The 13,719-nt window shown below is 46.5% G+C and overlaps 1 protein-coding gene across 1 annotated transcript in view; it reads left to right on the top strand.

Moving 5' to 3' along the window:
* lrig1 (leucine-rich repeats and immunoglobulin-like domains 1) overlaps nt 1-13,719 on the top strand; it is a 36,657-nt gene that overhangs the window by 20,406 nt on the left and 2,532 nt on the right. Inside the window, exons 7-17 of the mRNA XM_020086654.2 lie at nt 440-583; nt 2,331-2,474; nt 5,096-5,176; nt 7,518-7,589; nt 8,077-8,148; nt 8,389-8,552; nt 8,864-9,214; nt 10,040-10,321; nt 11,813-12,247; nt 12,741-12,875; nt 13,127-13,405. Coding sequence (XP_019942213.2) covers nt 440-583; nt 2,331-2,474; nt 5,096-5,176; nt 7,518-7,589; nt 8,077-8,148; nt 8,389-8,552; nt 8,864-9,214; nt 10,040-10,321; nt 11,813-12,247; nt 12,741-12,875; nt 13,127-13,405 — 2,159 coding nt within the window. The remainder of the gene's footprint in view (nt 1-439; nt 584-2,330; nt 2,475-5,095; nt 5,177-7,517; nt 7,590-8,076; nt 8,149-8,388; nt 8,553-8,863; nt 9,215-10,039; nt 10,322-11,812; nt 12,248-12,740; nt 12,876-13,126; nt 13,406-13,719) is intronic.

Here is a 13,719-nt window from a genome sequence, read left to right as displayed (position 1 = left end):
CTCTGCAAAACATTTTGCCGCCCTATCATAAGACATCTAATCTCTAATCTAATATCTCAAACTAATCTCCTGATTTATTGAGTTTGGTTGTAGCCCAGTGCTTGAATCAAGCACTAATAGGCTAAACCTATTTGCATCAGTTAGTGACTATTACAGAAACATTCACCAACAAACCAAAGAATAATAACTATTTTGTACACTTACTGGAACTTGGTCACAATCACAACAATCACATATTTTCTAGCCAGCATGCAACTTGTACATATTGCCACTATTACATGCACAATTACATTGTAAGATTTCGTTGCTGCTGCAAAGTTTATTTCAGGGTTTTAATAAACGCCACCTAACATCCTGTTGCCTGCAAACGTCTTTACAAAGTTCCCTTGATTCTCATTATACTAATACCCACATTTCTCAATTCTTTTGTCCCATGCAGTCACCTGGACTACAACAGTCTGACGGAGGTGAACAGTGGCTCCCTGTACGGCCTGTCTTCCCTTCAGCAGCTATTCCTCAGTAACAACTCTATAGCCCGCATCAATCCTGATGGATGGAAGTTCTGCCAGAAGCTGAGGGAACTGTGAGTACCAGCATTTAAATTGGCCTGAACTCCCAAACTCCTCCTGCCAGATGTCCTCTTGCAAATGCCTTCCAGCAGGCTGCGGTTAAAACTCTTAAAACTGGAATGATAACGGTTATCAGGGAGAGTTGGAGGCAACAAAGAATATAAGTTCAGGGTAGAACTTTAAGCACTTTAGTAGCACTTTAAGTGTACTTTTAATCATCCAAAACTGTATTATGGTATTTATATGCAAATTCCTAAAACTTTTTGGTCTATCTCAGGGGATCTAAACCCCTTGTCTTGTATCCTGAGAACCCAACACTCGCCACCCCCACCCATATCATCCATCTACCTTCCCCAGGGTTAAATGACATTGTGCTTTAACACTCAATATGCTACGCTATTCTCAGGATAATCCTGTTTATCCCATAATTAGAGCTGGGCTCAGCAGCACTCAAGTCCTTCGACAAGAGTTTTTGTGCAAGTTCTGAAGCGTAGGGGTTTGGTAAACTGGCGTGTAATCCTCTTCTAGTTGTGTTGTGGTAATTACACAAAGGGATCGCCTCCATGGCCTTTGTCTACCAAATGAGGAGTTATTATCAGAGAGTCTTTCCTGTTCTGTTGACATGACTGTCATATTGCTCCTGTAAAGTGCTCTGCTCAGCTGAGGCGTTGCTAACTGCGAGGTAGCCTTGGGAATGTGTGGCGCCTCTGTTTGTTTGTGTGTAACAGTCAGAAGGAATAAAGCGATAGATGCTCTGTGTATGTCAATGCCATTTCCTGTGCGCAGGTATTATTAATGACAGATTGCTCCCACTGCCATCCTTGAGTCATCTTCCCTGAGCTGCACCAGTGGTTATGATTTTATTATCTAGAGTTATGATAAACCCCATGGCTGATAGAGGAGAGTGACTGGTCTTTATGAGGAGCCTGTTATTGCATTCCCAGTGGGCCAGGCTGAGCTGGTCAGCAGGGAGAATCTCTGCACACATGACTGGTCAAGCAGACCTAAGGTCTGGCCACAGAGACAGACAGCGAGGCCCATAGAGAGGGAAAATACACAATACTGCCTTTGACCACTGTTTGAAAGTTACCCTTATGGGATCATCGTTTACATTTAGGATTTAAGACGTGTTATATGCATACCATGAAGAAACAACCTTTCAAGTCATTTAAACAATCTTTGACTTCATTTTCACTTGATTCTTAATTTATGCCAACAAACCAGATTATTATTTCTTTTCAAATCCCAAGAATGAGTAAAACTGCTTTTTAATCCTTGCGGTGTTCTCATCCCACTGGGACCTGGATGTGAAAATGAATAATATTTTGAGGGCTGCAGAAAACCTGAGTGACAGTATATTCCCCTGGGGTTTACCACATGCTTAAGTGGGCTTATAAATGGAGGTTGTAGACACATAAAGTTCAGACCAAGAATTTCTTTTCTTCCCTGTCAAATGGTCAGGTCCTCAGCTGAGCTCCAAGTTCTGCACAGCCCATTCTCTGTTAACATCTTTTGACGAAAAAAAAAGGCACAATGGAAAAACACGCCACAGAGTGGCAAATAGACATTGAATCAGCCATGAAATTAACGTATAATGATGTCGCGAGCTGCCTCAGCATTCTTCCAACCTGTCATCTCCTTCCAGACCTCACACAGAACACGTCTCTTTCTTTCCCCCCTTTTTTTTCCCTCTCCCTCTTTCCATCTCTGTGTCTGCCTGTGTTGTCTTTTCTCTGTCTCATGCTCCGTTTCTCTCTCCAGCAATCTGTCATACAACAACTTGACTCGTCTGGATGAAGGCAGCCTGGCTGTACTGGGGGATCTCCACACCCTCCGTCTGGGCCACAACTCCATCAGCCACATCACAGAAGGAGCCTTCAGAGGCCTCAAGGCCGTACGCGTCCTGTAAGTACACTCCCCTGCAACCGCCCTCTATTACCAACCCAGAATAATCCCCATCAACCAACTCATTATGGTTTTGCACCTGCTGACGATAAGGGCTAAAATGTGCCACTCGGGAGCTGTGAAAGCTGAGATCTTTAATATTGGTTTTGCCTGTGTGATATTTGATATATTGGCTCACAAAGTACCTTCAGTTGACTTTAGAAAGTGGGGGTTGTTTACTTTTCAAGCTAGGTCTGATCTCATTTGCCTTTAAGGCTCTGAGATTTGACTAAAACCTCACAATCAGATACAGGTATTTTCACATCCAGATAAATCTTGTTACTGATACCTTTTTCTGTAGATGTAAGTTGTAACACATTTGTTACCTCCTGTAGGCAAAAGCCTCTCCCTGAGTTTTGTTTTTATTTTGAGCAGTCGGCTGTACTTTTGCCGCTCTCCTTCGCCAACTCTCTCTGTCCTGTTTCACATGACTTTTGTGTAGGTGGTAAAAAGACAGAAGTAGCCCTTCCTCAACCTTCTTATTTTGTCTTGGCTAGTTGGAGAAAGTTTTGTGTCACTTTCATTCTTCTCCATGTTTGTTTGCATGACCTTGATACAAATGTGGCTCATGTGGAACAACTAAAAAAAGATAAAAAATTATGTGACAAAATCTTCTAGCGCTACACAATCAGCAGCCCTGTTTGTGTCAATTCACAAGTTCTTTTTTTACTTTTACAAGGTGTTTCTGTAGCAACCTATTTATTAGAAGCCTTATTTTTGTGTCTTTTCTCACTTTGTTCCTTTTGTCTGGTTTTGTTTGCGTGTTTCTGTTTTGTCTCAGACACTGTTTCCCAACAAACTTGGCTTTGAAAGAGTTCTGTGTCACCACCTCCCTGGAGAGATTCGTCCTTGCTTTTAGAAGCCATGAATAAAGACAGTGATTGCTCCCCCAACTGATCCACCTTTTGCACAAACAGCACAAACGGGCAAAGAAAGAAAAAGAGGGAATGAAAGGGAGAAAGTCAGGAGATAAATTCCAGGGACCAACTTGGGGGTCTTACTTTTGAACCAAGGTCCCCTTGGCTGTGCCTCTTCCCAGTGAGAGAGCCAGAGACGAGAGTTGTGCCAGAGCTTGCTAGACAAGCTCCATCTCTCAGCGAGGTGACAAGCCAAGGCACATAAGGCCTCTCTCTGCTGGCTGACTGGGTGTTAGATAACTAGCTACAGAGGGAAGTAGCGGGTGGGACAGGGAGCTGAGCTTGTGTCTGCCATATCGCTGCTTCTCTCACATCTCTCATATTTTTCGTTCTCGACTTTAATTGCTCACTTTAGGCTTTTTTGTTGACACATTAAATGCCCATTTCTTCTGATATCCTTAGTGTATTCTATCATCTCCTCATTTTATCCCAAAATGCACTCGCTATCTTTGTCTTGATTCTACATAATCTTGTATCACTCCTGCACTGTGTGTCTTTGAGGCAGGCCTAATCTAATCAGTGGTCAGGAGGACATGCATAGGCTGGGCCCTGAAAAGGAGCCGGGGGAGCTTTAATTGGGTCCGCTGCTGGCCGTGCTGGCATGGGGCTGGAGCCTGCATCGGGGTGTGAAAGCTCCAAACAAGCCATCTTACCCTCTAATTCGTCCATGGTGGGGAGGGGGATGCCTTGGCTCATCAGGGCCCCCTTCTCTGTGCCCACTCTCCCTGCTCCACAGCCCCCACCACTGGCTTTGCTTTAACAAGACAGCAGCCATTCACATCCAGCCAGCCAGAAAGAGTAGGAAATTGGCAGCCCCAGTCCAGTCCAACTAAGACAGCGGCCAAAAGAGACTGAATAGAACTAAAGGGGGATAAGAGATGCTTGGAAAGCAATGGAAGGAGGGGGAGCGAAGGGTGCTATTGTGGAGGTGGTGGAGGGTGTGGCTGACCAATAACCTGAAAGGCCCTTCTCAAGTTTGGAAGTCTTTTAATTGTTCAGAGGAGACCTCTGATCCTGTCGTTTTTCTTTTCAATTATCATGCTAAGGGGAGGAGTGGTGGTTCCTCCGCAGCTATGACTTCACCTACAGAGGTATTTCTTAAGACGTGTTCAGGGAGGAATAATATTCATTTAACAAGTGTTTGTAAACCTCCAAAAACTGTAAAAAAAAAACAGTTTCTCTTTTCCTCCTTTCATTGGATCCATTCTGTCTTTGCCTGGCCACGGCTAAGCTTGGTCCTTAACCTCATTGACACTCTTGGCTTTGACTGTACCTGCCACCATCGGACGAACAAACCCCACTGTCTGGACTGTCACACAGCATTGTGTTTGTGCCAATCCCTCCATGTCGCCATGCATTATACATGTTTCCCTGTGCTGGAGCTTGTCTCGACACACCAACGCACACATATACACACACACTCACATGCCCACTCCTTCTCCACCCTTCTAAGGAAAGAATTCGCTTGGTTGGCAGAGCAGAGGGCCACGAAAGGCCAGGTGCAGTGGGGGGAGGGTGATAGAGAGAGGGGGTAACCCGTGACTTCCAGACCAGCCTCTGCCAGGGCTGTGAACGCTTCAGCGCTGGCAGACTCTGTCCCTGCTCTCCTCCTTCCCTCCATTCTTCCATCTCTCTTATCCCTCTCTTTTCTTCCATTCTCCACAGGGAGCTGGACCATAACGACATCTCGGGCACAATAGAGGACACCAATGGGGCCTTCTCTGGATTGGACAGCCTCAACAAGCTGTGAGTGTCGTCCCATCGCTCTTTCTTCTACTCCCTCTGCATTTCCTTCTCTACCAACTCCTCCTTTTCATCTCTCTGTCCTGGCCTGTCACTGTTACTGGGATTCTCTCTGCTGTTCTTCAAAGACAAACGATCAGAAAAAAAGAGGAGTGAGTGTTTTTCTCACATTCAAAATCTTCCCTCCAAATCCCCCACTTGCACTTCATTGCCAGCTAAGTTTAACCAGTCCAGTTGAAGGCCAGAGAGTTCGAGATATCAGTGCCATCAAGACCCCACACTTCTCTTGGAGGGGAAGTATTCATGGTGTAGGAGGATTTATAGGACCCCCCCTTACTTTTTAACAAAGCTAGTTCATATAACATCCAAGGTAATAATATAAAATATTTTCCTCTCTTCATCCTGTAGAAGCCCAGGCTAGTTTGTCTCTCCAGTTCAGTCTGGCTTTCATCTTGTGATTTCATTGTTTCACTGTAGCTTTATGGCCAAACCGGGTTCTCTGTGTTGCTAATGGCTCAAGAAGGATATGCAGTAAACTATTTTTTATCTGTTTTTCCATGAATACTCAAAAAAAAAGTTCAATGTCAAAACTTGGCATGTTGAAGAATTACAGCGGACGTGGAGTTGCTGGCATTGAGCGGCAATCAACAACCTGCAGCATGAAAAGATGGTGTCCAGCCAAGATGGTTCCCAGTGTGAGCAGGGCTGAAAGAGAAAGAACGGGAGAAAGGGCTTTTCTTCGAGCTGGCAGGGGTTCGCTCTCCAATAGGCTTATTTCTATTTCTTCTCCATGCCTCCGCTCCTCTTGTCCCCTTCCCAGTCCCTGTTGTTAGGAACTGTGAGAGGGTGAAATTGAGGGCTGCATTCAGTCATCAACATCAAACGCCTCACATGCCCCACCCTCTGACCCTGCCCCTTTTGTCAGGACGTTGGCGGAAGCGGCCCACTGCCTCCCAACGCTGGCAAAGCAATGCATGGGAAAAAAGATAAACAGAAAAGAGAAAGAAGGAGCGAGAAATCAAAGGGCCTGTTCAGACCAAGTCTGTCCAAGTAAAAGTGTGAAAACTTTAGCAGCGCGAACACAAATGTGTCCTGGGCCACAGTGAAGGACCTCTTACTCAGATGACGTCCTCTGACCACTACAGTTTCACAATGAACCCAAAGTATTTTTACACTTCTCCTTCTTTCACATACATTGATTTTCTATTTCATCTTTAACGGCTTCAAATAAGTACAATCTTATTTTGTAGAGCTACGTGTGGTGCATTGATTTGCTCAGCCCACTCCTGACCCTCACAGAGATGCATTCACCTACACACACAAACACATTGACAACAGATGTTAAGTCAGAATGGCTATAAACAGCATATTTGAACAGAAATCCATTTTATTTTATTTTTATTTGTACATAGAGTGAGGATGTGAGATGTGATTTCAACTGGTCACTGGACACACATTTCAATGCCATATTTGAACAGCACAACAATTTCCCAATTGGGATCAATAAAGTTCATCTATCTATCTAACAGATGTACTTAAAGCTGTCCATTAGTGAGCAGCTTTAAGTACAGATGTGTCCACCACACACACTGTGAAGGGAAGTAACTAACAGTCTTAAGCCAAGGAAAATGCTAAGAAGATTTAATTTAGTCTTTATTTGTTTTCATTGGCTTGTCTAATTCCAAATAGAAGTTACAAAAATGTAGTAGAAGTAGCCTTCTTGTCATTTCTGACAAGACAGTCGTTTGTTTGTGTGAACATGTGGATGAGTTTGAACACTGGGGTCTTCATTGTCAACCAGCCAGCCGTGTCTCCCCTTCCTGTGAAGCAAAGACTACAACAGGAGAGGAGCGAGCGAGGTATGGGAGGGAGGGTAGAGAGCGGAAGAAGGGATTAGGACCCTGAATCAGAGGGAACAGCAACTCACTTCTTGGCTCACACAAGGCTTGACGTGGACAGACACACACATACTTACATGGGCTGCATGTCCTTACTAGCTCTGCAGGGAGAACAACACACACACACTCACACAGCGCCTGGTCATTCTATTACATTCTAATAAAGATAAAAGTGGTCTTTGAAGAGCAGCGCTGAGCCCAGGTGCCCCCACCCCCCATCTCGACCCCATTCAGTCTCAATCACCCTTCCTCCTGGCTAATCTCCATGCAGTTCAGATTTCCAATACCTCAATCCCCTCAATCTTATCAGATTCAGCCTCGCTAATTGTGCCTCTCTCCCTCTCTTGCACTCTCTTTTAACCCCCTCTTCTCACCCCCTTCTCCCCCTCTCCCTCTTGCTCACTCTCTCTTCATCCATCGACACCCTTCATGTTTGGAAACGGCAGGACTCTGTTTGGAAACAAGATCAAGTCGGTGGCCAAAAAAGCCTTCTCTGGCCTGGAGACCCTGGAACACCTGTGAGTATCCCACAATGCTTGGCTGCCCCTCCTCCCAGCCGGAGTGAGTGAGGGAGAGAGAGCGGAGTGTATGTGTGTGTTTTTGGGGGGTGTTGCCAAAAGTAGCTGGCAGAGAGGAGGCAGCTAGCAATTTAATAGCGTCTTTGTAAAAGGAGAAGACAGGGGCTTTTGCAAGCGCCCAGCTGCTTCTTTCTCGTTAGCGAAGCACAATCTCAACTTTGGCCTTTTTTTCCTGCCTCGACGCCGGAACAGAGTTATTGAGCATATGGCGAGCTCCGTAGAAGAAATGGAATTCCTATAAGCGCTTTCACAGGCCTTTGTCAAATGAGGGCAGTAAGTGACGGAAAAGCCGGCATGTATGGTCAGAGATATCAGAGATATTTTCACCTTGGTTAACAAGGTTGATCCATGCTAATGAGAGCCAGGATGCAGGTATGACTGTGGTGTCTATTCAGTTGATGAATAAGGCAATGTAATGTCCCAACAGGAACTTGGGAGAGAACGCTATTCGTTCCATCCAACCCGACGTCTTCAGCAAGATAAAGAATCTCAAATCCCTGTGAGTTACACTGGTGCATTTACACAACCGCACATAATTTATGTGCACAAACCCACACACACAGGAACAGCCAGCAGCACATAGACACCCACACGCACACCTCGACTCAGTGAAACACACTCCCACTGTGTTCTTGGCACCCACGCACTTTTCAGAAACACATATTCAGTTACAGCTGCAACAGTTGTGATATATACCACATGCACTTACTTACCGCGCCTCTCTCCTCCTCCTCCTCAGTCTCATTCAGAGCGACAGCTTCCTGTGCGACTGCCAGCTCCACTGGCTGCCCGACTGGTTGGTGACACGTGGTCTGCAGGCTGGAGTCAATGCCACCTGTGCCCACCCAGAGAGCCTGAAGGGCACAAGCATCTTCCAGGCCCCAGCCAGCAGCTTTGTGTGTGGTGAGTTGTGTGTGTTTCTATGTGCATGCATAATATGTGTTTATGTGGGCTGCTGTTTTGAGCAAGAGGAGACACAGATGGGCCACACTGACAGCTTGGCACTCGTGCTATTTAGATACTCACACATATTTGTTTGTGTGCGTGTGGTGTTTTTGTTTAACTTTGCATTTGCTAATGGATCCTTATGCTCGCTTTTTTTCCCTCCTGTAACTGTCCTTCCGCTTTCCTTCTTTTTCCTTCACCATCTTCTAACTTCTTCTACGTTTTGTCCTTCTTCCACTCCTGCTTTTTTTATCGCTCTCCACTCTCAGATGACCTTCCAAAGCCCCAGATCACGGTGCAGCCAGAAACCACGGTGACGGTCCTTGGTAGCAACGTGCGTCTCACCTGCACGGCAGCAAGCAGCAGCTCGTCCCCAATGACCTTTGCGTGGCGAAAGGACCAGGAGCTGCTTCAACACGCAGAGACAGAGAACTACGCCCACGTGCAAGCTCACCATCAAGGATCAACACAGGATGCGGGTGCAGGTGGAGGCGTGATGGAGTACACCACCATCCTCCACCTGCGACATGTCACCTTTGCACATGAGGGCCGTTATCAGTGCATCATCACCAACCACTTTGGCTCCACCTACTCCAGCAAGGCCCGCCTCATTGTCAATGGTAGGTAGAAACTGAAGCAAATCCTGTAAAAATGCATTTAAAGGGAGATTGCGTCAATGTGGTTGTAAAAAGAGTAATGGCAACTTAAATGTGTCAAGATAAGATGGACAAAAAATAAATGTAACTCAAGCTGTTGATGTGTGTGATTACATCATTTCCATGAAATAAAACACCTGCTTGTGTTAAAACGATCATTTTCATTCATCCAGTTTGACGGAAGAACCAGATGAGTGTCCATGCTGAGTTCCTTTCTTTCACGTGAATAAAGTCTTGTCTCTTGCTTGGCCTTCTCCATCTCCTCCAGGATGGTATTCGGAACAAATTGATTTAGCTGCATGTCGGCGCTAACAGAGGCCATCTCCTCTCCACTCTGTCATTCTGCTTTCTTACAAACGGAGATTCTTTATCTAGAGCTTGGTACTTTGCCCAAGTCTCTTCTTCCTTACTTACTCTTCTGACAGAGTCATTTTTCTGTCTGTTGTTTCGTTTGTTCATATGGATGTTAAGAAGCGGAAATTGGCAAAGTTTCCTATAGAGGCTGGAGACTTTGGTTTCTGACTGGAAGTTTCCTGGTTTGAATGTCAGCACCATCTGGAAAAATGTGGTCGGAAGACATGAATGAGTAATGCTTTGTAATCCTCAACAACTGCTGTCGAGGTTCTTTACCCATGAGTCCTCCAGTGGAGCTATTGGTCAGCTTGCAGGTGTGAAAGTGTAGAACTGTACGAATATCAATGAGGAAAAAGTGGATAGTTGACTTCCTCTGAATGTCCTGCCATCATGTTTAACACACACTAATGGAATTTGTGTATTTTTCATCCACAGTTCTTCCGTCCTTTGTGAAGACTCCTAAGGACAGCACCATCAGGACAGGCCACACAGCCAGGTTGGAGTGTGCCGCTGAGGGCCACCCGTCTCCTCAGATCGCCTGGCAGAAGGACGGCGGCACGGATTTCCCCGCCGCCCGCGAGCGGCGAATGCATGTCATGCCTGACGACGACGTGTTCTTCATCATGGACGTCAAGCCAGAAGACATGGGCGTGTACAGCTGCACTGCTAAAAACACAGCAGGCACCATTTCTGCCAACGCCACCCTCTCCGTTCTGGGTAAGAGTTGTGTGTTTCTGTGATATTTTGATCTTGTTATTTTGTAGATTTAATATTGTCCCACTTTCAGCACTGATCGTATTCCCACAACCCCCCTAAAAATGAGCACTTGTACATAGCTCTGTGCTCAGTTGGGAATTGAAGAGTCCGTGGCCGCAGAATGAGAGGCTTTATATTTTTCTTTTCTCAGCAGCTGTGGCCTTGCTGCAGGTCAGGGGCCAGAGGTCACAGTTGGGGGTCAAAGGGGGATGGTGGGGGAGTGAGAGGGACTCATAGAGGGGTGTTTGTTAGGCATTCCCACTCCCACCCCCACCCCCCTGTCTTGGTGGGAGGGACAGTCATGGCTGCTTCACTGCAGGCCTCAGTGCTCCCAGTTTATTGGCTGTTTTACACTGTTAAATCAAACAAAACGGAACTGCTTTCCTATAACCATCCCGGCACATAGATCATCTTTGTCCTCTGTGTTTGAACTCAGCAAAGCAGCCCCTTGTTGGACAGAGTTTTAAAAAAGAGTAGAGGGGGTTTTCCTTGCTTTGTTACAAGCCTGAAATTTCCCCTACGGAGCTGACAAACAACACTGTCTGTATTTTACTCGAGCAGACTGGTGCTGCAGGTATTTCAGCAACACATTTGCATGTTGTGCTAATCGTTCGACTGCACAACAGTTCAAGTCCAGTGCTAATCCACTCAACAATGTGGAATATTGAAGCAGCGACTGCACCGACTCTGATGTTTGGGTTGGAGAGACGGCGGCGGTGGTGGAGGGGCTGCAGTCGAGGGGCTGCAGTCGAGGGGCCCCTGTCTGGAAAAGAGTGGTGGGGGGAGAAAAATGGGAGCCAAAGAAGAAGTGGCATGGTTGGAGTGTTTGTGTGGGGGAAGGTAGGGGACTGGGATTTAGAGAGAAGAAAGGTGGGAGGAGGGTGGAAGGGAGAGAAATGGGGATTGATGAAGAGGGCGAAAGTATTGATAGAAGAGTGAGAGGAGACTGAAGAGGGCTAAGTGAGATCTCTTAATCTGCATACGTCCCACTGTGATGGGAAGTGCTCAGTCTGAGAGGAGAGGCCCACACACACACACACACACACACACACACACACACACACACACACACACACACTCAGTGTTCTCCATTCAGCAGAAAGGGAAGTTGCCGGGGAATCTGAAAAAGAGGATTGTGTCTTGTCATATTGAAAATGTGTGAAGTTAAATTCTCACAGAATTTGTTATGGTAACAGATGTGAGCTCAGATGTATAAATGTGATCGTCATCATAAGATAAGCTTTCATATGGATATGAAACTCTCACTGGGCTCACTCTGTCCAGCTGAATCACCATGATCCCACAGTCTGCAGCTGAGACTGTGGACAAAGCAGAAACCTGAGAGCAGAAATGCAAAACTGTGATGCTACAGAATAACATCAGAATAATAGAAAACACTGACCTCAGGAGTCCTGCTCTCGATTAGAACCCTATCTCTCCTGTCCCCTACAGAAACCCCCCACCTGGCCCAGGACCTGGGAGATCGCAGTGTGGTTGTCGGGGACACGGTGGCCCTGCAGTGCAAGGCCCTGGGCAGCCCGCCCCCCCGCATCACCTGGCTGCGCAATGACCTGCCCCTGCGCCCCTCCGACAGACACCACTTCACCCCGGGGAACCAGCTGCTGGTCATTGGCTCGGCCTCGCTTGAGGATGCCGGTCGCTACACCTGCCTCATGTCCAACACACTGGGCACGGAGCGCGCCCACAGTCAGCTTGTTGTGACGCAGCGCAGAGGTCCCTGCAACACCACGCCGGGCCCCAGCACGGTCACTATTGGGATCATCGTCATCGCTGTGGTGACGAGCATTGTGGTGACGTCGCTGGTGTGGGTGTGCATCATTTACCAGACCAGGAAGAAGAGCGAGGAGTGCAGCGTCACCAACACAGGTGAGCTGTGTTCACTTTAAAACATATAGAGAAAAATAGAGTTGTTCTTTAGGTAATGTAGCTGTAGATATTTGTTCAGCTGCAGAGTTCTGTGAACATATTTCAGAAAGAGTAGTTCACATTTAACTAGCAGCTATTTGCTATTTTTACTAAATTTTGACTGAAAGTTTACAGATTATCAAAATAGTTGCAGCTCAATTGTAAGTTGTGTAGAACAACAAATAATGATTACTTTCTTAAAATGAGCGTTCATATTCAAATTGTTTTGTTCTGAACTTCTCACAGAAGAAAAAATAGCTACAAAAATATATAATTGAGGAGGCAGAGTCAGTGAATCTTTCCTTGCTAAATGACGTAGTGCACAGATTACACAGTAGAATCAAAGTACTTCAATGAATAATAAAATCCACAATGAATCCCTGCAGCTCTGAACTCAGTGTCCGCAGCTCTGGTTATGTTGTCTCATGTTCGGATCTTATCGTCTCTTTCCCAGATGAGACGAACGTTCCTCCCGACGTGCCCAGTTACCTCTCCTCTCAGGGCACTCTGTCCGAGCGGCAGGATGTGTGTATCCGCGTGGAGGCCAGCGGTGGACCTCAGCCCAACGGACACATCGTAGACACCGCAGGTAGCCGACGTGTGACTCTCTGCTCAGTCTCCCAAATGTTTGCGCTCGCCGGCAGTTTCTCCCACTTCCCATGAGCAAAGTTGCTGTGTTGCATAAGGATAAAAGGCTTGCTGTCCGTGAAGGCCTGCTCAGCATCAGAAATAATTACAGCAGTCACCCAAACCACTGTGTTGACACAGTTGTTTATTTTTTGCCTGTGAATAACAAATTATCCCCCTCTTACCACCCCCTCCCCCCCTCCCTGGCTGCAGGTTTCGACGGTGCAGTTGTGTGCACAGATTGTATGGAGAACAGCAACTGCTACTCCAAAGATCCCGATTACCTGACACACGGTTTCGGCCCTGCTGGAGGCATGGAGTACCAGCAGCACCCCGTCCCCCCGCCTTACTCTCACTTTTACCCAGCGGAGCATCATGACCCAGGCTCGACGCCACTCTGCAACGGGATGCCCAACGGGATCCGGAACAGTCATGAATCCACGTTTCCAAAAAACCACAATACGATACAAGTGAACCATCATGATAAAAAAGGTGAGACGATCAGAGATAAACCAACAGCAAACAAAACTAGAATTGCGCTCAGTAGAGCACACAGCTCTCCCAAAGCTCAAATGGCCACTTCGATTCAACCAAGCTGCACTAAATGTCAGACACACAAAGATATTCGTCCTCTAAACGCCCCTGATTAGTCCCTGGTGAAATTGTCAAAAAACAACCTCTAAATGTTAAAGAAAAAATAAATCCTGAATCTGCCTCCTGATCCGGATCATCTCCCAAATGTATTTAGTTCTTTCTTTGCCCCCATCCTTCAAACAGACAGCGGTGAAACAGAGCTGTTGGTGGAG

This window comes from Paralichthys olivaceus, chromosome 2, assembly GCF_024713975.1.
Source record: "Paralichthys olivaceus isolate ysfri-2021 chromosome 2, ASM2471397v2, whole genome shotgun sequence".
Lineage (NCBI taxonomy): Eukaryota > Metazoa > Chordata > Actinopteri > Pleuronectiformes > Paralichthyidae > Paralichthys > Paralichthys olivaceus.
The sequence above is the reverse complement of the archived record's forward strand: the minus strand, read 5'-3'. Positions and strand labels throughout refer to the sequence as shown.